At 34.0% G+C, this 23,846-nt stretch overlaps 4 protein-coding genes across 4 annotated transcripts; 2 read left to right on the top strand and 2 right to left on the bottom strand.

The window, feature by feature from the left end:
* The first annotated feature begins 249 nt into the window (after positions 1-249).
* Positions 250-5,138, top strand: LOC123903921 (aldehyde dehydrogenase family 3 member H1-like). The gene is made up of 9 exons (XM_045953607.1): positions 250-450; positions 2,539-2,607; positions 2,720-2,830; positions 3,330-3,537; positions 3,679-3,794; positions 4,168-4,272; positions 4,361-4,533; positions 4,624-4,723; positions 4,828-5,138. The coding sequence occupies exons 1-9, from the start codon at positions 250-252 to the stop codon at positions 5,059-5,061; spliced, it is 1,317 nt and encodes a 438-aa protein (XP_045809563.1). The 3' UTR covers positions 5,062-5,138.
* Positions 5,139-5,513: 375 nt separating this feature from the next.
* Positions 5,514-6,496, bottom strand: LOC123904969 (dnaJ homolog subfamily B member 13-like). The gene is made up of 2 exons (XM_045954570.1): positions 6,072-6,496; positions 5,514-5,958 (listed from the first exon to the last, which is right to left on the bottom strand). The coding sequence occupies exons 1-2, from the start codon at positions 6,494-6,496 to the stop codon at positions 5,514-5,516; spliced, it is 870 nt and encodes a 289-aa protein (XP_045810526.1).
* Positions 6,497-8,084: 1,588 nt separating this feature from the next.
* On the top strand, positions 8,085-18,013 carry LOC123903923 (replication factor C subunit 3-like). Its single transcript, XM_045953612.1, has 9 exons — positions 8,085-8,423; positions 8,519-8,735; positions 9,795-9,874; positions 9,973-10,132; positions 11,653-11,734; positions 15,821-15,950; positions 16,037-16,100; positions 16,183-16,251; positions 17,677-18,013. Exons 1-9 carry the CDS (start codon positions 8,258-8,260, stop codon positions 17,774-17,776), a joined length of 1,068 nt encoding a protein of 355 aa, XP_045809568.1. The 5' UTR covers positions 8,085-8,257; the 3' UTR covers positions 17,777-18,013.
* A 1,077-nt stretch (positions 18,014-19,090) lies between these two features.
* On the bottom strand, positions 19,091-21,475 carry LOC123903924 (NAC domain-containing protein 2-like). Its single transcript, XM_045953613.1, has 3 exons — positions 21,111-21,475; positions 20,633-20,907; positions 19,091-20,176 (listed from the first exon to the last, which is right to left on the bottom strand). Exons 1-3 carry the CDS (start codon positions 21,268-21,270, stop codon positions 19,736-19,738), a joined length of 876 nt encoding a protein of 291 aa, XP_045809569.1. The 5' UTR covers positions 21,271-21,475; the 3' UTR covers positions 19,091-19,735.
* Between the last annotated feature and the right edge of the window lie 2,371 nt (positions 21,476-23,846).

Genomic DNA, 23,846 nt, shown 5'->3' with positions numbered 1-23,846 from the left:
GAAATTTTACATAAATGATCTATATGATATAAACTTTCAATCCAACGGTGAATTTTATAAAAATTATATCGGTTAAAACGTTATTGAGAGGTGTAATACTTGGTGTCAAACTAGTTGGTGTCAAAGGTTAATCGAGTTATAATATGTATATCTTCATCTTTTACTTCAACGCATATCTAATTTACAATTTCAACTTATCTCATTATCATCGCAGAAAATAATAGTAACAGTAATTATATATAATTAACAATGGTGTTTGACGGAGAAGCGGCGGCGTCGTTGGTGAAGGAGCTGAGGTTGAACTTCAATTCCGGTAAGACAAAAAGTTATGAATGGAGAATATCACATGTGAATGCTTTTTTGGAGATGGTTGTTGAACAAGAGGATCAAATTGTTGAAGCTCTTCGTTCTGATCTTGCTAGACCACCACTTGAAACTGTTGTCTATGAGGTACTAGTAAGTGATTAAATTTTAATTTAAATGTTCTCTTCATGCTCAAGTTACTTTCATGTTAATGTCTTCACGATAAACGTGAATGTATGTCACGAAAATCAAGATCTTCTAGAAAGGCCGTAACAAAGTAGCTGCTAATTTTTTTAACCGTATTCTCATCACCTAATTACTATCGAGATATTCTTGCATCGTCATGAGACCAAAACAATCACATTTAGTCACACATTCTAAAGTTTTTTTTATTTTAGGTAAATTAAGAGCATTAAGAGACATCATAGAGACTAGTAGACATCAAAAAGACACTCTAAATGCAACAAATCTTATAAATTATTTAAATAATATATATTATTTAGTTATTATTTTTTCTAAATTTACTTTTTTTATATTTGTGAGACTAAAAAATGACCAAACTTTTGGGTGCATATAAAACTTATTCATTACTACCTCCATTCCAAAAAATATAAGATTTTTTTTTTTTTTTTTGTAAATGTTTGATGTGATATTATATTCTTTTCAAAGTTTAAAGTGTATTAGTTGAATTTTTACAAAAATATAAAACCATCAACCAATCATTAGTTGGTTTGGTGGTGATTGACGCTGAACTTGGTAGGGATGACCACAGTTCGATCCTTTGCAATTGCGATCGGGAGATGATTGTAATCACTTATGTCAGAACTGACCTCCGAACTAGATTATGCGGTCTAGTGAGCCAGATCCTGATAGTGAAAACCATTTTTTATTTATTTATCTCAGTTAATGATTAAAGGATAATTTTATAAAGAGAATACATATTATTGACAAATTTAATGCAAAAACAATTTTTTTTTCTTAATTTTTGTATTTTTGTTGAAATCAAATACATGAATATAAATGAAAGAAACCATCCATATTTTACATACAAAGATCAGTTTTTTTTAAACTTATATTCCATCCAAAAACAGACTAATATAAAATTATTAATTTTGTCATCTACTATTGAGTTGGAAGAGGCCCAACAAATAGGGGGATTCTAGGGTGGGAGACCATCGTAGGTCTCTCACCAATGAGCCATGTGTTTTGTGAACCGGATTGAATGTGTATATGATATTATGGTGTATTGTTAGTATTATATTATTTTTTATTTTTGAAAAAAAATTCTCGATTTTTTCGGAAAAAAAGTTTTTGATCTTTTTTGGGGAAAAATTTTTCGATTTTTTTTTTCGGAAAAAAGTTCTCGATTTTTGGGGGAAAATTTTCGATTTTAGATAAAAACAATTCCGGAGGTTTTGTCTGAACAAAAAAGTTTCCGTTCTTTTTTCGGGAAAAAAGTTCTGATATTTTATTCGAAAAAAAGTTTCGGATATTTTCCGGAAAAAAGTTTCCGATATTTTTCTGGAAAAGTTCTAATATTTTATTCGGAATTTTTTTAAAAAATATTTTCTGTTTTTTTCACTCTTTTTTGTATCAGCAATACTTTTTCAGATGAACATTTCGAAACTATTTTCCCCAAAAAATCGGAAACTTTTTTCCGGAAAACATCATAACTTTTTCCAGAAAAAATCGAAATCTTTTTTTCGGAAAAAATCCGAAACTTTTTTCCCGAAAAAAGAACGGAAACTTTTTTTCCAGAAAAACTCCGGAATTGTTTTTATCTGAAATTGAAACTTTTTCCCTAAAAAATCGGGAACTTTTTCCGGAAAAAAATCGATAATTTTTTCCCGAAAAAATATCAAAAAAATTTTTTCAAAAAAAAAAAAAATTTAATACTGACAGTACACCATAATATCATGTACATATTCAATTTAGTCCAGAAAACACATGATTGTGAGACAGTAGAATCCGCCCAACAAATAAAGAAAATAGACAAATTTTAGTGAGTCATATGTGTCCCATCATATTTTATCTTATTTTTATTTTATTTCATTTCATTTCAAACAATCTAAATGATGAAACTCAGAATCACTTCGTCCCATTTTACTCAACTACATCACCATCCATGTATAAAATCCAAAATATCGAGTAACTGAACAGTTGTAATATTTGTAACTAAACTAAACAAACATATTATGGAATTTAAACCCTTAATTGATGCAATTTGTTTTGCAGATTGGTGTGTTTAAAAACTCATGTGAAGTCACGCTAAAGGAATTGAAACAATGGATGACACCAGAAAAGGTTTATTTTACTTTAATTTCTTCAGCATGAGAAAGAAAATTTTCATTTATATTGCTTATATTATATATAGTATATTTAATTTTCTCGCATGAAGTTCTTTTAATTATTTCAGGCTAAAACTTCCATCACAACTTTTCCTTCTTCAGCTGAAATAGTACCTGAACCACTTGGTGTTGTGTTAGTCATATCTGCATGGAACTATCCATTTTGTAAGTTCACCTTTCATCTCATTCGATTTTCTTATCTGAGCATATCTACCGACATAAACACTTGTTACACTGTTTGTGAGGCTGTTTGAGACAGTTTATAGAAACATCTTATGACATGTCTATAAGTAGTTTTCAATTTGTTTTCGTATGCTTTCCCGAACAACTTTCGTATATGATAAATACTTGTTCTCTAAGCGCAACCCACTTGGGATGACCTAGCGGTGTTGGCTTGAGACTTTGGAGTGTGCTCCTCTCAATGTCTCATGGTTTGATTCCTTTGGTGCCAATTTTGGTGGGGCGTCCATACAAAGTAAAAAAGGCATTGGCTTAAAATATTAGTCAATCCTCAGGCCGACTACCGAGTTTTAAAAAAAAAATAAAAACTTATTTTTTAAGTGCTTAATTAAGTTGTTTATCCATGTCCTGGGTTCCATGTTTTTGAGCTGATATTTTCAGCTTTTTGTTTATTTGATAATCTATGAAGACTATAATATCACTCTCTATATCTTTTCAGTGTTGTCCCTCGATCCAGTTGTTGGAGCTATAGCAGCTGGTAATGTTGTGGTTCTAAAACCATCAGAAATTGCTCCAGCCTCCTCTGCACTGCTGGCAAAATTGTTAGGGGAGTACATGGATAATTCATGTGTAAGAGTTGTGGAGGGTGCAATTGATGAAACTACTGCATTGTTGCAACAAAAGTGGGACAAAATTTTATATACCGGTTTGTCTTGTTTCTCATTGTTCTGTTTTTCTTGGATGGTTATGAATATTTTTTTTCTCATAGACAAAATTTATATGCAATTGGCATGCCTTTTCAAGTTATATAAATATTTCCTAGTATAAGTAATTCTTGAATTTTCAGGTAATGGAAAAGTGGGAAGGATAGTAATGGCTGCGGCTGCAAAACACCTTACACCAATTATTCTAGAGCTTGGAGGAAAATCTCCAACTGTTGTTGATTCAAATGTGAATTTAGAGGTATTGAATAAGGCTATGTTTGGATTTACTTATTTTAGTTTATCTACTGGCATAAACATTTGTGGCACGTGAGACTGTTTGAGAAAACTTATGAAAACAACTTATGACATATCCATAGACCATAGGTTGTTTTTAGCTTATTTCCATAAAGTTTTATGAAATAGCTTATGAAAACAACTTATAGATTATATGAAAACAATTTGATTTTATATGATAAACGTTTATGTCATGAACGCTTAGTTAAGTTGTTTATTCAAATAGGGTCCAAGACTTAGCCTTCGTTTTTCTTTTCTAATTAGTGATTACTTGTTACATTACCTTAACCTTCTTCCTTCAAAATCATTATTGACTTAAATTAATTTGTATTTAAAAGGTTACGGCTAGGCGGATAATTTCAGGCAAGTGGGGATGCAACAACGGACAAGCCTGCGTTGCTCCTGATTACATTATAACAACAAAAGACTTTGCTCCCAAATTGGTATGAATTTTTTCCCTATGTAGTTATCTGTTAACAATTCTAAGTCCTTATCTTTGTGTATCTAATGTTTAGTACCTCTCATTTCCAGGTAGATGCCTTAAAAACGGAATTAGAAAATTTCTTTGGAAAGAATCCATTAGAATCAGTTGATTTGTCGCGCATTGTGAGTTCTAACCATTTTGCTCGCTTGACAAAGCTCTTGGATGACAATAAGGTTTCTGGCAATATTGTTTGTGGAGGTCAAAAGGATGAAAGCAAATTGTAAGCTCTCTTCTTGCTTCTTACTTAAGTTTACTTCGTTTAGCTTTAATATAGTACAATGCAATGGATCTTGACACTATCAAATTACAGGAGGATTGCTCCGACTCTTTTATTAGATGTTCCACGAGATTCTCTTATAATGAGTGAGGAGATCTTTGGTCCATTGCTTATCAATGACACTGTCTTACATGTAATATTTCTTTTTTTATTTTATTTTCATGAATTTATAATTTAGTTCATATATTTTTGTCATGCAACATTATTTATATATGTTTTTTCCTTTTCCTTGTGCAGCTTGTGGTTCATACTTTCCCATTTGGGGGAGTTGGCGAGAGTGGAATGGGTGCATACCATGGAAAATTCTCCTTTGATGCTTTTACTCATAGAAAGGCAGTTCTTTATCGCGGTTTTACATGCGATGGATCAATAAGGTACCCACCTTATACTGATACAAAACAGAAAACGATGAAGACTCTAGTCGCGGGTGATGTTATTGGTGTAGTCCGTGCTCTTTTTGGATGGTCCTAGGCTGAAAATATATTTACAAATGTGGCACATTGATTCGTTCTGATTTTATTGTATTTTATTGTGCACATTGATTTCATTGTTACAATTTTTGAAATAAACTTATTAAGCTCGGCTTGTGCTTGGTAATAGCAAATTGGTTGTTAAATTACAGTTGCATTGCGTTCCATGATATAACGTAGAAATGAAGTCAAATTTGGCCGATGCAACTTATACATCAGTCATGTCGCAGTATCGAAGCCATCAATTTTTATTTTATTTTTTTTTAATTTGCAGTTCAAATCACGGTTGCAGACCTTTTTTAAAAATTGTGGTTTTTACATTAAATTTCTTCCGTCCCTAACTAGAAAGTGTTGTTCTCTTTTTGCGGCTTACCGTGCTCTAGAGGTTGAGAACTTCACTCTATTCAACAATCAAAAAGGCCATCATAGATAAAAAAAAAATGCTTTTATTAATCAACAAGAATTCTGTAAAATACTAAAAACATCACATCTTTGATTATCTGAGAGATGTGTTGGAAACTCAACAATAAATTTAACTATCAACTTTCCTCTCTTCCCTGCCGCGCTAGAGATTGGCATACCTTGATCACTGATAATCTTCTCATAGCCAGGGTATATAATATCATCTACTGTCAAATTCATATTCTCTCCACCCAACAATGGCACTGATATTGTACCACCAGTAAGTGCCTTTAGTAAGGGAATTTCTACACATAATTCTAAATCATTTCCTTCTCTTCTAAATAATTGGTGTCTTTTCTCAGATATAGAAAATATTATGTCTTCTGAGTATGCATTAGGTCTCTCATTTCCTTTTCCTACAAATTTAATCTTTGTTCCTTTTGTCCAACCTGGTTTTACATTTATTGTTAGTAGTTCCTCCTCTTGAACTATACCCCTGCATAAAACAAATGAAACAACAAACATATTCGTAAGTCATGTGTAAAAATCATAACGTTTAATAACACTAACGATCAATCAATCAAATGACGGGGATGAATATATACGAACCCGTTATCTGTGAGTACGTCTCTTCTGATCATGATCTTTTTCGTGCAACCATAACACAACTCTTCAAGGGTACATTCAATATTTTTCTCTATTGGTGGGGGTTTTAGCATCCCTGATGAATTAGAATACATGATTGGAGTACTCTTACGACTGCTACCATTTCTTGACTTCAAATGAGGAGGTTTTCTAAGACTTCTACTGCTGTTCAATGTACTAGGAGTATTATCAAAATTTTCCATGCTCTTGCTTTTGGCGTGATTCGTCCTTTTTCTGTTGGTTGTGTTGTTTCTTGACGTAGAAGCTATTGAATTGGAACGCGGATTGTCTATGCTTCTGTGCCTACCTAAACAACACGCTATTCCTAGTCTTGATCTTGATCTTGAACTTGTCATTTGATCATCGTCGCTCACATAATCTCCATTCATATTTTTACCCGATTTGTTATCTACAATAGTTTCCTGATGGATAAATAAATATCATTGTGAATACTTTTACTAGATTTGGAGAATTTCTATGGTTGAAAAAACCATTCTTAAAATTAAACGTAAAATGAAATCATATAACAATAATTTTTTGTTACTAACATCTATGCGCGATTTGCAAAAACAAATCATTATTAATGATGACATACATACATACATACATACACGGAAATATTTGACTCAAGAATGTGTTTGATTGGAAATAAAATGTATACCTCGGAAGTTTGGTAGCGGCGTCTCGGGTTATCATCGGTTGAGGATAACGATGATGATTTTTTACGACAAAACCTTGTTTTGATGAATGATTTGTATGCTTTGGAAGGATAACGAATTGGGATTTTGGCAAACACCATGAAAGAGATGCAATGTAAATTCAAGAGTAGTGACAATGTCCAAAAGGTGAATGCTTGGTGAACCAAATGTGGGGTATTTTCTAACATACCCTTTTATTAGTACTGTCTCTAATTAGGATTTAGGAACCAAATGTCGTTTTGATTTGTTTGAACGTATACCATTTCCTGAGTAGTTGTTTTAAGATAAGATTAAGTAGGTGGAATTTAAAAACTACTCTAGTTTGACCAACAAAATAATATTACTCCTGTAAAGTTACCCTTTTTTTTTTTTTTTTTTTTTAAGTTACCTTTAATCCTTTAAGTTTTATTTATTTATTTTCTATTTCGGTCCCTTAAATACAACGTTAGATGATTTGGTCTTCATTTTTTTTCTCTTGTTTTATTTTGGGTTTTAAAGTTATAAATGTTGGCTGATTTTAAAGATTTTTTGTTGTTAAATCGGTCTCTAAATGCGAGATTTCTAGTTGTGATTATTTTTACTTCGGTTGTGCTACAGGTTCACCAAATTCGTTTCTAGGTTCATATTCTTTAACCATAACAAAAGGCAAGGTGGAAGATCAAGCATCTTTATAAACCTAAATCCTAAGAAATCAAAGTATCACGGGTCGTCTTCTATTCTTTCTTTTATAATCACGATAATCAGAAGAAAAAGATGATCAAGAGTTGAATCCGGATTTTGAATTGAATAGAATACCGATATGAGAAAAAAAAAGGAAAAGGGAAATGAGATATGAGAAAGAAAGAGTAAAAAAGAGACTTTGGTTCAAAATTATTTTCAAACATTTTCGAATTCTTTTTTATTCTATTATTTATGAATTTATTTTTACAATATTTCTGTTACTAATCTATTCCTATTCACAGATTACATTGTAATATTCCAAATTTTTTTTTTAAGTGTTATGGTTTGAAATTTTAACTAAAAAAAAATTGTAAGAATGAAATCAAATGATAAAAACGGTAAATTCAAAAAGAACAAAAATTGTTTGTAGAGGTGAAAATAAATTTTCCACACAAGTTTGTTAGGGAAGGTTAATAGGCAATATTTATGTGGAACCCATATATCTCTTTCTTTCCTTTGCCACTTTATTTTGTTCCAAACAAAGGAAAATGTTTATTTCCTTCAACTTTCTCTTCCTCACACCATCTTTCAATAGAAACAAACATACTGTATGTATTTTAAGCGGGAAAACTAAAACCCAAGTTGGATCAGTGCCAGTGGCATCATTTTTTTTATTTTTTTTTTCTTTTCTAAATTAAAAAATAAATAAATTAGAACTGTGTGTAGCAGTGAGACAGAAAACAAAGCATAAACCAGAAAAGAGCTCTAGTAATTAGTTAGGGCATAATAACGATGGCAGAAGATACCTATCCTATGGAAATCGACATCGCCGATAAGGGCAAATCCGTCTTTCCCGCCGGAAACCCTTCCTACAGCGGCAAGGCTTCTCTCTGGGTCGAAAAGTACCGTCCTCAGTCCCTCGACGACGTCGCTGCTCACCGTGACATTGTCGACACCAGTAACTCTCTCTCTCTGTCTCTATAACTTTCCCTTTCATTTCTAGGGTTTATCGTTTTCGCGTATTATTTATTGTTTGTTCATTTATGTGTGTAGTTGATAGATTGACTACTGAGAATAGATTACCGCATCTTTTGTTGTATGGTCCTCCTGGAACGGGAAAAACTTCAACGATTCTGGCCGTGGCGCGGAAATTATACGGCGCGCAATATCATAATATGATTTTGGAGCTTAATGCTTCTGATGATAGAGGAATTGATGTTGTTAGACAGCAGATTCAAGATTTTGCTAGCACTCAGAGCTTATCATTTGGGTTCTCTTCTATAACTTTTTTGTTTTAAGTTTGTTATTCTTTGATTTGCTTTGTTGTTATGTGCTGATTGTTTAACAGTTTAAGCCATAGTGTTTAACTTTTTGTTGAATAAGGAGGAAATTAGTATAGTTCTTCACTTATCCTTGCCTTCTCTGTTCAGGTTTACTGAATTGTTAGGGTTCAGTAGTAATTAGTGAGTTCCTATTTTCTATATTGGTTCATTGTTCAATTCAGAGGTTCTATATTTATTTCCTTTCCAATGTTGCTAAATAGCCGCTATAGCGGCGCTGTATCAGTATAGTGTATTTGAATTTGGACAAACCACTATTGTTCTGTGATACTCCCTCCGGTCCTATATACAAGAAAAAAAATTAGTTTCTAGATTCATTGTAGAATTAATGTATCTAAACAATATTATAGTCTAGATACATCATTTCTACAATGAATCTAAAAAGTAAAAGTTTTCTTATATATAGGACTAGAGGGAGTATATAAATTGTTGTGAAATAGCTGCTATAGTGGCGCTATAACACTATTGCATAGCGGAATTTTAACAATCCGCTATTTTCCGCTATCCGCTTGACAACACTGCTCCTTTCTGAATACCGGATAACTGGGGCATTTGTAATGTAAACTATTTATCCCCGTTAACCTGATATCTACTCTTAAAAGTATAACACCACTAAAAACGATACAAGGATATTTATATGTTCCTTCCCGTCCATGTCAATTTTCAGTCATGATGGTTTTAATTTTTAAAAGCGTTGTATTTTTACATGGATAAAGTGTAACCCAGTCTCAGTGTAGTTAAATAACAGCTATAACTTAGCGGAATTTGAACCAATTGCTATTTTTCCGCAATATGTTATTTAGTACGAAATGTTGTCAAATAGTGGCGCTATGGTATTGCTGCACAGCAGGATTTGAAACTGCTATTTTCCGTGATCCATGATTGACAACACCGGTGTAACCAGGATTTGGGATTTCTGTTATTTTTGCAAGTGTACTGTAATTGCAACCATTATGCATCTAACTATGTAATATTTTCTTTTTGTTAAGTGTCAAGCCCTCTGTAAAACTGGTCTTGTTAGATGAAGCTGATGCCATGACTAAGGATGCTCAATTCGCATTACGTAGAGGTGTGCACTAAATATTATACTCAATCTAGCTTATGTATATAGCATGAATCCAGTACAGTTTCTTGACCTATAATACTCTTCATATTCTTTTGATGCAGTTATTGAGAAATATACAAAAAGCACTAGGTTTGCACTTATCTGTAATCATGTAAACAAGATTATCCCAGCATTGCAATCAAGATGCACCCGGTTTCGGTTTGCCCCTCTTGATACTGTCCATGTTACCGAAAGACTGAAACATGTTATCAATGCCGAAAGGTATGTTTCCTTCTCTATTATTATACAGTCTGCGGTTGTTAGTTTCAGTCAGAAGATGTCATTTGCTGTGTTACATTTATCTAGAAACTCTTCTGTGGGAATATCTGATTATTCCATTCTCATAGTTTATGTTAATGTTTTAACACCCATCGAATGTTTATCTTCCAAATGCTTGAAGATTGGGCTTTTTCTGACAGCTAACTTTTCTTAAAAGAAACTAAATTATGAGGCCCGTGCAAGAGAGCAAACTAAAAGAATCGAATATTATGTAAGCGAACAGAGTAAACCAGAGTAATTACATAGCATATCAAACTCATCGTGTCTTTCTTTTTAATCACACAGATCTTTTGGCTTTTAATCCATCATAATTCATAACATAATATTAAGTATCCTTAAATGATTGTAGTAATACTACTTAATAGAGCTTCTTTATTTATATGAATAGATATGAGTATTCAAAGCATAAAAGACACTATATTGTTGAATGCAAACCATAGTATGATATGAGCAGTTTGGGTCGAGGTTTCAGTTTATATTTTTTTAAATATATGCTGATTCTTACAATCATGTGTATTGATAACTGAATCATGGGTCCTCTATAGAGGAATGTGTATGAACAGAACTACTCCATGAAAAGGGTTATTATATGTTGGGAACCCAAGCTGAAAAACAGTAAAATGAGACAAGGAAAAGCAAATAACAGTATGAATTGTGTTTATTAATGATTAATGATGAATTGGGAAAATACAGAGAGGGAAATGACCCTGATTCCGACCAGAGCTGAGCTCCCATGGAAAGCTAGAGCTTTCCATTCATACCTAACAACTTAATTCTCAAAGATCATCCTCTCAACCCCTCCTCTATCCCTTATGGCTTATACAACGGAATGGATACACAATTCTCAATTCTCTCTCCTCAATCCAATCTAACAGAGTTATTCTATACTTCCCCTTTTTCCCCTTCTAGAATAAATCTCTAAATCTTGGCCCCATTGGATCTGTGGTAAATTGCCTCATCAGGATTCTCCCTTATGTGACCTCTATCATTAGATATGCCCTTTTATACTGATAATTGAATCATATGATCAGGGTTCTCTACAGTGGAACTGCAGGTGCAGTCAGAGAGATACATGGAACACATACTGAGGTGTTTTGTAGATTAGTCTGATTCTTTTTAGTTAGTTGATTAGTCTGATTGAATTTTTAAACTTATCTTACTAAGGAGTTTTGTAGATTTTTTAAAATGTTGTGAGGATTGAGGAACCAAAGTGATAGTGTGATACGTCCAGTAAAACTTACCATGTGAATCACATACTGTCTAATGTAAAATGGAGTCGTAATATTGGAAATTTGGAAGATTGTAATACATGCCGATCCTGTTTCTTTGAAATGTCTCACTTCTTTGCCCTTGCTATTAGATAACCATTCCACAATATTTTTATAACATTGAATATTCTTCGAAACATTGATGTTCCAATAACTTGCAATGTGTCGATGACTAATGTTTTGGAGTTTGACTAGGCTTGATGTTGAAGACAGTGGCTTATCTGCTCTTGTTCGGCTTAGCAATGGTGATATGAGAAAGGCATTGAATATTCTTCAGGTGGTTATTTTAAGCATTTTTTCTTACATTTAAATATAGTACAGCTTGTTCTTATGTTAATATCTTCGTATAAAGGAGTAGATGTATTTGTTGTGGAGAATCAAACTATTTTGTTGGAATGAGTACCAGTACTACTCAGTTTTAGTATCTAACCCCCTCTCGCTTACATTGACATTTGACACACTTGGGTATCATGGCTGAAACAAAATTAGGGAAGCTAGTTATACATGGAGAAATCTTGAGATGACAAGTGATAGAGACTTGACTGTGAAAGTGGGCCTTGACTTTGGCCCAAGACTAAGGTGTGATGAGGTGGCATGAGTGCATGGAGAGCATGAGAACTTACTCCACTATATAAGGAGTGTTATGCATAAGGAATAACTTAGCTAGAATTTCAGTTAGAATTAATGGGATCACTTTTAGTGATTTGGGGCACTTAGTGCTTTGGGGCTAGTAGACTCTCTCTACTAGTTTGTTACCTTTGTTATTTTCATTCTCCATTTTCATAAACTGTGTAATTGTTTAACTGTTTCAATCAATACAATTACATATTTCTCCATTTCAATCTTATTTTCATTATTTGAGATCTAGAGTTCCATCAATTGGTCCGACCTACCGGATCCGACGGAGAGCCAGTGATGGAGGACGTTTGGACTATGAAGAAGCAATTACCAGATTTTATGGGGACGGATCCTATTGGCTAGATCACTGCGGCTGAAAGGTTCTTTGAGAAGAATGAAGTTCCCTCTCGCGATAAGCTTCAGTGGGCTTTTATGAGCATGGAAGATAAAAAAGCGATGATGTGGTTTTATTATTGGTGTGAAGAGAATCCAGATGCAGACTGGAATTCATTTTCTATAGCTATGATTAGAGAATTTGGAGTACAAATGGTGCAAAATCAAGAATCAGAGCCGAAGGAAACAAAAGGTGCAAAGTTAGAGGAGAACGAGTTCAAATTCAGTGTTGAATCAGAAGCAAAAGATGACCAGACAAAAGCAATGAATGAGGTGCAAAGAGGAAAGGAGCAGGCATTTCTCTTTGAGCCACCGAATGCCGACCTTTATGTGGTGGCTAACGAGAACCAAAGAATCAAAGCAGTTGCCGTTGAACTCCGACCTCCACCAGAACCACCAAACGCCAATTTACATGCACGGATCTCTTCAAGCTCCGATCTGCAAGGAAGAAAGGAGAAGATGCTTGTTCTCAAACCACTGCCGGAGCCTCCAGATGCCGATTTGTTCGCGGCGGTCACGGAAATCAAACAGATCGGCGATGTGACGAACATAAAGAACGGAATCGCACAGATTCCGGTTGCTCCCAAACCACCTATAAAACCGCCGTACACGGGAGCCGGTATTGTGGTGACAAATCGGAACTCGCATGCGTCGACATCAGAGAAGCAAGTTGTGGGATGTCCGGACACGATCTCACCAAAACCACCAAATCATGTAGGCCTCACACAATGCAAAATTCTATCTACAACAGCAGATTCTCATCTTCACAAATCTGTGCCATCCGTTTTGCACGTTAATGATTTATTACACGTGTCATCATCAGGTCAGTGCACATCCCTCCTTCTCTCTCATGTGTCATCCAAGGGACACCCTTTACCACTTGCTACCTATCATGGTTACACGATGCAATCAGAGCTGTCCAACACAATAGAATGTGAATTGTGTCAATATTTTAATCCAATGAATCAGACCCAATATATTTTTGGTTTGAATTTTAAGGAAGTGGCAATATGGGCTGGAATAGAATTACTGGGCTTTAATAGCAACTGGGCCATAAGAAAGGATAATGGGAATTTGAAGCTTAGGAGGAAGGATCACGTTTCAGCTCTACATTATGAGAAAAAGGGGGTTTCATGTAGAGAACAATTATCAAATGCAGAAGACACTTCTTTATTTTTCAAGTTCATTGAAGATAATAACCTTGGCCATTTTTCAAAACCTCGAGTGGCAGCTGATAAAGAAAATTACAATTTTGTAATAAATCCCACCAATGGTTCATGTGAATTTTCAACTAACTCTTTGATGATTCGAATGGATGATCATGATGCACTCATAATTTGTGGGGGAGGAGTTGAAAGGTCCTCAAACATTGAAATATTGCTGAGAGGTGAGAATGTTCTTATGTTCATTAACAAGGAGAGTAGAGAAAGGATCATGGATAGGAGACATTTTTTCCGAGTAGCTCTTGCATCAAAAAATGTAACAATGGAAGTTATGAAGCTTGACTTAAACTGGCTTGTGCTTATTATGTTAAGTGTTGTAATTGGCTTGGCTTGGCTTGTTGTGACGCTAAAAATGTCGAGATGGAGGCGAGTCCAGCAACTAATGCATTTTTAAGCTTGCATTCATGTATTCAAGACAGGGCAGCAAAGGTACTAACATTCCTTATCATTCACAATGGGATCCTTGAAGGGGAATGTAGAAAGAAGATAGCCACACTGAATAGTCAAAACAACAAAAGGGAAGTCACATCACTGATGTCTACTCTTCAATTTGAGAATTGTACAATAGAGGATATAGTAAATGTTGGTGTGGTCTGGTTCTTGGGAATTGCAGAGGAAACAATATTTCATATATTGGATGCTGCAAATAAATTTGCTCTTGTTTCAATATTCAATGTATTAGATATATGGAATGATGTTTTGGTGACTGTTTTAGTTGAGATGCATATGAAACAGGGGTATATTTCTTGTGCACATGGGGTTGTGGTATGGAAGGCATTGATAGGAATGTATGGAAGGAAGGGAGAATGTGAGTATGCTTTTGAAATGATATTCTTCTACTCATCGGTGTTGACCAGACAATGGGATCCGGGGAAATTTAATGTTTTTTTGTCAAAGGCTGCTTATGAATTTTGTTGGAGAATTGTCTTCATTTCTCATGGGGCTTGTATCCATATTGTTGTAGAACCATATGATCTTGCTTTGTGGAATACAGTTATATGGGGGTATGTAAGTGAAAGAAACTTTGTACTTCCTTTCAACATGATGTCGTGGCATTATTTTTTTTTGGTGAAGCAACAATACTTGATAGAATTCAATTTTCCAATGGTAGTTGTTGCTGATACTGAAGTTTGCTGGAGAATGTTCTTCATCTTTCATAGATTGCTCAACTTTGTATTTGATAGAGGCAAGTTGGATGGATGCAAAATTTCAACCTTGAGGACAAGGTTGTTTGAAGGGGTGGGTATTGATAGAGACTTGACTGTGAAAGTGGGCCTTGACTTTGGCCCAAGACTAAGGTGTGATGAGGTGGCATGAGTGCATGGAGAGCATGAGAACTTACTCCACTATATAAGGAGTGTTATGCATAAGGAATAACTTAGCTAGAATTTCAGTTAGAATTAATGGGATCACTTTTAGTGATTTGGGGCACTTAGTGCTTTGGGGCTAGTAGACTCTCTCTACTAGTTTGTTACCTTTGTTATTTTCATTCTCCATTTTCATAAACTGTGTAATTGTTTAACTGTTTCAATCAATACAATTACATATTTCTCCATTTCAATCTTATTTTCATTATTTGAGATCTAGAGTTCCATCAACAAGTGCTAATTTCAATTTTTTCACTCAGATGAAATACATGATCTGAGACTGTTTAATTCTTGAATAACTTCTGTACTTTAGACTATTTAGAGTTATTTACTTCAATAACAAGCAATATATTTATTATATCCTGGATTCGATTTTTGGTACAATGATGTATTTTGTTGTTATTTTAAAAAAATATTTACATGCTGATGCACTGATGATTTTATATATGCCTTGTAAACTTATGTTTCTTGTGTCAACTAAGCCAAAATGATAAATGCTTATACTCCTATAAAATATCTTTCTTGGTTTGTTTTCCATCTATTATTGCTACAATTATTATTTTAGTTGGTTTCAAATGCGTTTGTATTCTTTGTTAAAGTTTGACTGTGGCTTGCATGTTTCTATATTATGCAAGTTTCCAGGACAACTACCAATTTATAGCTCTTAACTGCATAAAGTGTTATGAATTATTATATCCTGAATGATTGTGTCTGTGTCAGTGGATTCTAGATGACATTTGTTTTGCTTTGATATTTTTGCAGTCAACACATATGGCCTCTCCGAAGATAACAGAAGAAGCTGTTTACCTTTGCACGGGAAATCCATTGCCCAAAGACATTGAGCAAATATCTTACTGGCTTCTAAATGAACAATATTCAGATAGCTTTAAAAGTATTCATGATTGTTTTTAATCCTTTATAAATGGATTTAATATTTATAACCATTTTATGATTCTTATTTGCATTAATTTCAAATAGGAATACATGATATGAAAACGAGGAAAGGACTGGCTCTGATTGATATTGTAAGAGAAGTGACAATGTGAGTTTTATATATCATACTAATGTCCAACTTCCCGTTAATTCATTTTATTGATCTTATTTATGCTGTATTGTTGTCACAGGTTTGTCTTTAAGATTAAGATGCCTCCAGCCGTTCGAGTGCAGCTGGTGAATGATTTGGCTGACATAGAGTATGTTTTGTTGCCTACTCTTTTACGTGTCATTTTCCTTCCGCTTGATCTGACAAGCATATGTCTAACATCAGCATTTATCTATTTGTTAAAAAATTGTTATAACTATTTGTAAGGCTGAGAAGAAGATCTTATTGCTTGAAATGGGAAAGAATCCCTGTTGACTGCAAACAATGGCAGCATTTCAGGGTCTGCCTACCTCCCAATGCCAAAAGGCCCTAATTTTCTCAACTAACAAGAAAGATCACACTTTAAGGCTCCCCTGTTATTTATAGGCTACATGCCTTACCTTCTAATTTTCTAACTTTTATTAGGCTATGAGCACACATATCAAAGGCCTTTAAATAAGCTTTTAGGTGTAGTCAATCTTTTATACCTTTGCAAAATGAATAGGCTGAACCTGGAAACTGGAAACCCTGTCTTAGGTAACAAATCAGGCTAAGGCTGAAATTCGCAAAAAAGCTTGAGCTTATATTGACTATGTCTAAATTGGCATAGCCTGTTTCCTTCTTGCACAGTTAGAATTATTATGAAAGAACAGCAATAATTTGGCTAAGCTGATTTTTATTTTTTTTTTAATTTTAAATTTTTTGGCCTAGCTTATCTTGATAGAAGATAAAATACATTTTCCTTTGTTGTCTCCCCCTTGTTTTATGCAATTGGAAATCAGATTCTTATACAGAAAAATGTATATGAGCTGTGTAGCAAGACTAAATATTTTCACACATTGCATATCTTAAATTTGTATGGGAAGAGCTAGTCATAGTCGATATGATACTCAAATCTAGAGCTGTAAAAAGGGCCTTAAGGGGCCGGCCCTTTAAGGGGCGGACCCACTTATTCCTGATTATTAATTTTATTTAAATTTTAAACACAGTTTTTTTAGGGTGCCGATCGTGGACAGTGCTGATTGAAGAAAAAGAGAATAAGTTCACGACACTAGAAAAATTGTTTAAAATTTAAATAAAATTAATAATCAGGAATAAGTGGGTCCGCCCCTTAAAGGGCCGACCCCTTAAGGCCCTTTTTACAGCTCTACTCAAATCACACTATACATTCACACAGACAGCAAATCTCAAATGACCATTTGTACTCCTACTTGTATGCTTTGTCATTCTCATGCATCTATGCAGTAGATATGTAGTTTGGATCTATAGTAATTTATGAAAATGCCTGAAATATAGACATCTCCTGGCCCCTGTTATTTCCCTGTACCCCTCTTTATACTTATGGCCCCTGATATTTTGCTTTGACTAATTAGTCATTATGTATGCTAGACATCATCACATGATATTGAAACATAGATGTGTGAATATAATATGAAATTTTAATTATAAACATGGATCTAAGATGGTATGTTTTCTTTTTGGTTCTTAGAAATATATCCGTGCCTGTCATAATCAGAATGAAATTTCATTCTTGCAGGTACAGATTAAGTTTTGGGTGCAACGATAAGCTTCAGCTTGGATCAGTTGTTGCTTCATTTACACGTGCTAGATCTGCACTGGTTGCAGCTGCTGCATAACCTTCACCAGGATATGATGATGCACTGGTGTGTTATATTCTCAAATTAAAAGTAGATATATTCCTAATTTCTGTGCATCAAGATATTTCCCCATTCCCCTGTACATCGTAAGAGGCATCAGGATGATGCTGTACTGATGTAAAATCGTTTGGCACTGGTGACTGCTCTGATAGTGCATGTTTCGTCTTTTAACTTTTGGAGACCAAATTAAATTTTATAAAATCCAATTAAGGCCAATGGGACTAAATATGCACGGTAATGTGAAATACTAATGAGATGAATATCACAAACTCTAGGAATTACAGTACTTTATAACATTGGTCTGCTGGATGAAATAAGAGAGGATGAGTTGAGTGAAGAGATTAGTTGTTCATTCAAATAATCTAATTATTTCAACCAAATACTTTTTCCTGAAAAAGTTTCTTGTTGAAAAGACAAGCGTCTTCCTTTCGTATTCATAAAAACTACTACCTAAATCTCTCACCACTGCCACACGATGTTCATTTATTCTATTCCTCTAGTTTTGTGATAGTAATCGACCATACCAAACCTGGTGATTTTAAGGATTTTAAAGATTGTTTATTGGAAAAGTTAATTTTCGGTGCATTGAATATTTGAATGCACAATTTTTTCTATAAAAGTTTCCGTTTTGGCAATAAATAATTTAATTTCTATTTGTCACGTTCACCTACATAAAAACCAAAATTTCCAAAGTGAAATAATAACAACATTCGATAATTCCTGTCAAAGTTAAATTAACGTAGAACTTTCTGGCGTTTTCTGTCCAAGACATTAACTTGGAACATTACCACGTTTTCTGTCGAAGACAACACTTGTAATACATCCAAGAAGTATTTATAATGTTTGTTCTTATATAGAGAAAAGATACTAGTCATCTTTATCATCCGAAAATGCCTTATTCTGGCGGTAAAATGTCAAAAACAATATTACGGACAATGCTTTGTTCTGTTTGACTCCAGGAGAAACATGTTCACATGATTGAACATGGCTTACAATTACGACTAATGTCTTCTGTCTAATTGAAAGTTTTGAGGTTATAATATTTTCAATAATTCACCTTTTTAAATTATACAACATAACAATTCATTTGTACATAAAATAAATATAATGATCCACTTACTTCAAGACTGCAAATTTAACCATTATATCATCTTTTTAAAACCGTTTTGACTTTTTTTTTTTTTACAGTAATGTAGTTTTGACTATCAATGGCATTAATATAGTTTTGTTAAAAAGCCAAATATAAACCAGAAATAAAACAAATATAAAATTGAGGAGTATACAAAAAAGGTGTCACGATAAAAAGAAAAAAGGCCTACTAATACCATTTTTTTTACTGGACTGAAGTAGCATACAAGGAACGAGTACTAAATAACTACGTAATTTAGGATACTAATTATATACTATAGTAGAAGATGCATAGTGAGAGTATATTAATTTAGGATGTCAAAATTGACATTCTATCAACATGAACATGCTATATGCCCTACCTACATCCTACAATAACTATGAACATGCTAATCCTAGAGACAGATAAAACATGCACCTTTGGTCACATCCTTATCATACAGGGATGTACCAAACAATGCACAATAGTAACCCCAACACATGCATTTGCAGCTTCATTTGGTTTAATTTTTCCCTTCCCATATCTTCCTTTGGCTTAGGCTTAGGAAATTTACGCTCGCACAGGCACAGTCATTGACATTTTGGAATTTGATCTCCATGCAATCAACATTGTCACATTCACGAATTCAAAAACATCTTGAATTTGATCGAACCACTGATGTTTCAATGACGTAAATGCGGTGAATGTTGACTACAAATGATCTGAGTCCAACATTTTGTCTCGTGCTACCGTGCGATGCAGTGATTCCGATTGTGTGCCACCTAGGCTCATTGGTGTCACAAGTTTTTCAGTCTTTATCTTTCAAATGTTCAAAAGGATTTGGGTAGGTACATGAACATATCCTGCAAAGGAGACATCTGATTATTGGTCTGAAATTGGGATCCAAAACCACTGTTAAGAGTTGCATCCACGTAATTAAAAGGAAATTCAAGGTTCTTTTCCCACTCGTTCCACTTAGGCTCGCTTTGCACCTCACTAGCAAACTCCGGTGACACCACGTGTTCTGAGCAGCTCGAATCGGTGTGCAGCTTAGGGATAGAATCCGAATTGTCATAATACATGTAATCCCTAATTCCCGCTGTTGTTTGTGGTGGAGGATGCGGTGGAAGACCGCCTCCACGTTTCAGAATCTCCGGCTTCTTGTCTTCAAATTCCGAGTGTTCAATTTTCCGGCTAACAACACCGCTGCTTGGTTGTTTTTCGATAGTACCCTTCTTGTTGTAAATACGGCAAAGCACCCAATCATCCAACTGCAAAATCATATAATCGTTAGATTAATTTCGTTTCATTTTTTTTTCTGAAAAAAAGAAGTCCACATATTTTCTTATGAAATGCAGGTCAAAGAGATAAATAGAAACAAATTCTATAATTGGAAAGTAATAATTGATTTGTTTCGCTAAAAAAAGTAATAATAGTTGGTTGGGAAATCAATTTAAATACTATTTCAATTAATTATCTGATTCAATATGATGTTAATATCTAAGGATATGAAAAATCAATCAAGTGATCAACTAGTGAAGGTTCTTGGTGTTGTTATCACATGATATAAAAGGTTAACCACATTTCTTCCACCAATTGCATGTTTGTGTTGTGACCTTTAAAAGTAAGGGACCCAAGGGCCAAAATTGTAATTTCATTCAATATCACTAATCTTGATCTTAATTATAGAAATTAAAAAAGTTATATGTAGATATTTATATTTATACCCTTAAGCTGTTCTTTTTGCGAATGGATCGATCTACGTCAGCCAAACGATACTCATGCATAATCCAATTGGTTTTATCACCTTTTGGTGCTTTACCCGCGTAAAACACCAACGCTTTTTTGATCCCAACCGGTTTAGGATGACCTATCGGTTTATCTGCCCCGGTTGCCTTCCAATATCCAGACCCAGCCGCCCGGTTCGGCCTTGAACCGTTTGGATATTTTCTGTCTCGTGGCGAGAAAAAGTACCATTCCTTTTCTCCATAAGAAGCCATACCTATAAAAAAGAATAATAATAATAATAAGATAAGATAAAATTAATAAAATTAGCTTAAATTAAAATAAAAACTAAAACGTCCATAAATCCTAACTCAACTAATAGTCAAAATTGTCGGTGTCGAACGTTAGAATTGAGGTTCGAATCCTGGACGTTATAGAAAACTAGAACAATAAAAATAATCTAATTAGAAATTGAATTACCAGGAAGGTCCCAAGGATCATATTTATAGAGATCAATTTCGGCGATGATCGGAACGGCGATAGGTTGAGAAGTGCATTTCCGGCAGAGATAGTGCATCACGAGCTCCTCATCCGTAGGATGGAATCTGAAGCCCGGTGGCAATTGAAGCTCGGATGCCATTGTGTTTTTCAGTGTATGTGATTCCTAAAGATTTTGTACTAAGATCTATGATTTGGTAATTAATGAAATTTGTATATTGTATGGTTCTCCCTAGCTAGCTATATCGAAGAATACTAAGAAGAACAACGGTGGCGGCGCTTGAAACTTATCACATAAGGGAGAGACGTGTATTTATAGGAAAAAATAGAGTTGACACGTGCTGTAGTAGCTAGTCGTTTCTAGAATACATGTGAACGATAGTGCTGATATGATAAGCGTGAAAAATGTAGGGCCAAAAATATTTACATAAAGTTGTGAAATTAATCATTCCATGTGTTAGTTCATAGTTAAGGTAAAAAGAATTTCTCACTTGTACAAAAAAAGAAAAACAGAATTTGTCACTTTATTTCAACATTATATAATCTATAGTAAAAAATGTTAACATGTGTCCATAAACTTATGAAATTAACATAGTTGATAAAAACATTAGGTGACAACTTGGGTACCCATTCCTACAAAATGGGTAGAATAGCCCATCTGAGTTGGCAGCATCAAGACCATTCATTTATTTTTCATCATTTATGTTATAAAAAATTTATAATTTACAATACTAGTAACTCAAAATAGTTTAATTGCAAAAACACCCACTAAATTTTAACACTAAATTTTCATTCCATCCATCTTCATGTTTGCAGCAATCAACTTCTTCATTTTTTTCAACTATAAACAAAAACAATTCTTCTTCTTTTTCAAACTCCTGGGTTTTTTTTTTTTTAACTAGCAAAATTTTATTAAAAAGCACTTTGAGTACGAGCAATACACAACGGACACATGACAGGAACAATTAGAACCCATCAGAAAAACAAAAAAGCAGTAACAATGAACCACCACACCTCTCCCTAAACACAGCAACCTAACAACAAGAGAAGCAAAAAATGGGTAATTTTCGTTTTAATTGTTTGTCAAAATTTCGAATCTTGATATGCCATAAACTGAAGTGAAATATTAGAAAGGTTTTGTAGAGAATGATTTTACGAATCTAATGAAACAAATTTCGTGTTTTTTGGACAATCATAAAGGGAGAAATCTAAAAAAAACTTTTTCTTTCATGGAGTTCAAAGATTTACGAATTTCTCTGTAAACCTCACTTTTCTATGTTTAAGACTTGATTATTTTGTGTTAAGATTATTAGAAATGTTATTTCGGTCGAAACCCACAAAAAATCATACGAAACGGTGCTGAAAAACGGATTATACATGTGCTGGAGCGCTACCCGGATTTTGACCCGTTTCTGGTTCGTGGGTCAACCCGCTAGAGGTTGAAGATGATACTATTCATGAGTTTACCAAGCCTACTTGCGGATTAGAGAGAGTGCGAGAGAGTGTGATTGCTACGAGCGTCCATTTTTTATGCCGTTTTTTGCGTTAGGTTCGATTTAACGAGCTTTATTTTAGTAATATTTTTTCTAAATTTTTTGTTGCGTCGAAGATATTTTTATAAAATATAACACCTTATATTAGTTAATTAAATATTTTTTAAAAATAAATTATTATGAAAAAAATATGTTACAAATATAATACTCTCTCCGACAATTATTATAAACAAAAATTCAATTTTTATGTTCATTGAGTAAGTGATATATCTAATATAATATATGGATAATATACATTAGTTATTCAATTAATCAAAAATATAAAGTTTTACTTTTAATAGTAACTAGAGATTCAATTAGTTATGTTACGGGTTGTCTGGCTTTCAGGCCGGCCCGATTTTTTATTTTTACTTTTAGTGTTCAAACTCAACATTATAAATAACAAAAAAACAACTACACTATATTGTGCATACCAAAATTAGAAAATCAAATTAATGTAAATCATAGTAGAGCACATGAGAAATTATTAAACAACCTATTTTTTTTTTGTCACGAAGGAGTACGAGCAACAAACCGATCAAATCATATGATCAATAATTCCCGCGCCCTATTTTTACTCATCCGCTACCTATATGTTTTTCGCGCGTCCTATTTTTACTCATCCGCTAACTAAGAGTTTCTCGTGCGCCCTATTTTTACTCATCCGCTAACTACGAGTTTCTCGCGCGCCCTATTTTTACTCATCTCATACCTAGGAGTTTCTCGCGCGCCCTTATTTTACTCATCCGCTACCTACGCTCGTGCGCCGTATTTTTACTCATTCACTACCTACGAGTTTCTTGCGACCCTAATTTTACTCATTCGCTACTTACAAGTTTCTCGTGCGCCCTATTTTTTTTACTCATCCGCTACTTAAGTAGTAAAAATGAGAAATTTGAGGAAAATACACCGTTCGATACTCAAGTAGCGAATGATATTTGAAAAACTCGTACGGTGGCAAAAGAAACTCTTATAATATAAACTAAGTTCAAATCATCGAAAACAAGTTACTTATATTTATGTTTTAAGTTTTTTTATTAAAATTTATTTGGGCTTACGGGCCGCCCATGGCCCATCCGGGCTAGCCCATATTTTAACCGGACTTTATCGCGTCGGGCTAAAAAGCCCGAAAACAATTCGGGCTAGAATTTTCAAGGCCCAAACCCGAGGATAATCAGGCTAGACG

This window comes from Trifolium pratense, linkage group LG2 (genome assembly GCF_020283565.1).
Source record: "Trifolium pratense cultivar HEN17-A07 linkage group LG2, ARS_RC_1.1, whole genome shotgun sequence".
NCBI classification, from domain to species: domain Eukaryota; kingdom Viridiplantae; phylum Streptophyta; class Magnoliopsida; order Fabales; family Fabaceae; genus Trifolium; species Trifolium pratense.
Note: the sequence above shows the minus strand (reverse complement) of the source record. Positions and strands in the feature narration are given on the sequence as shown.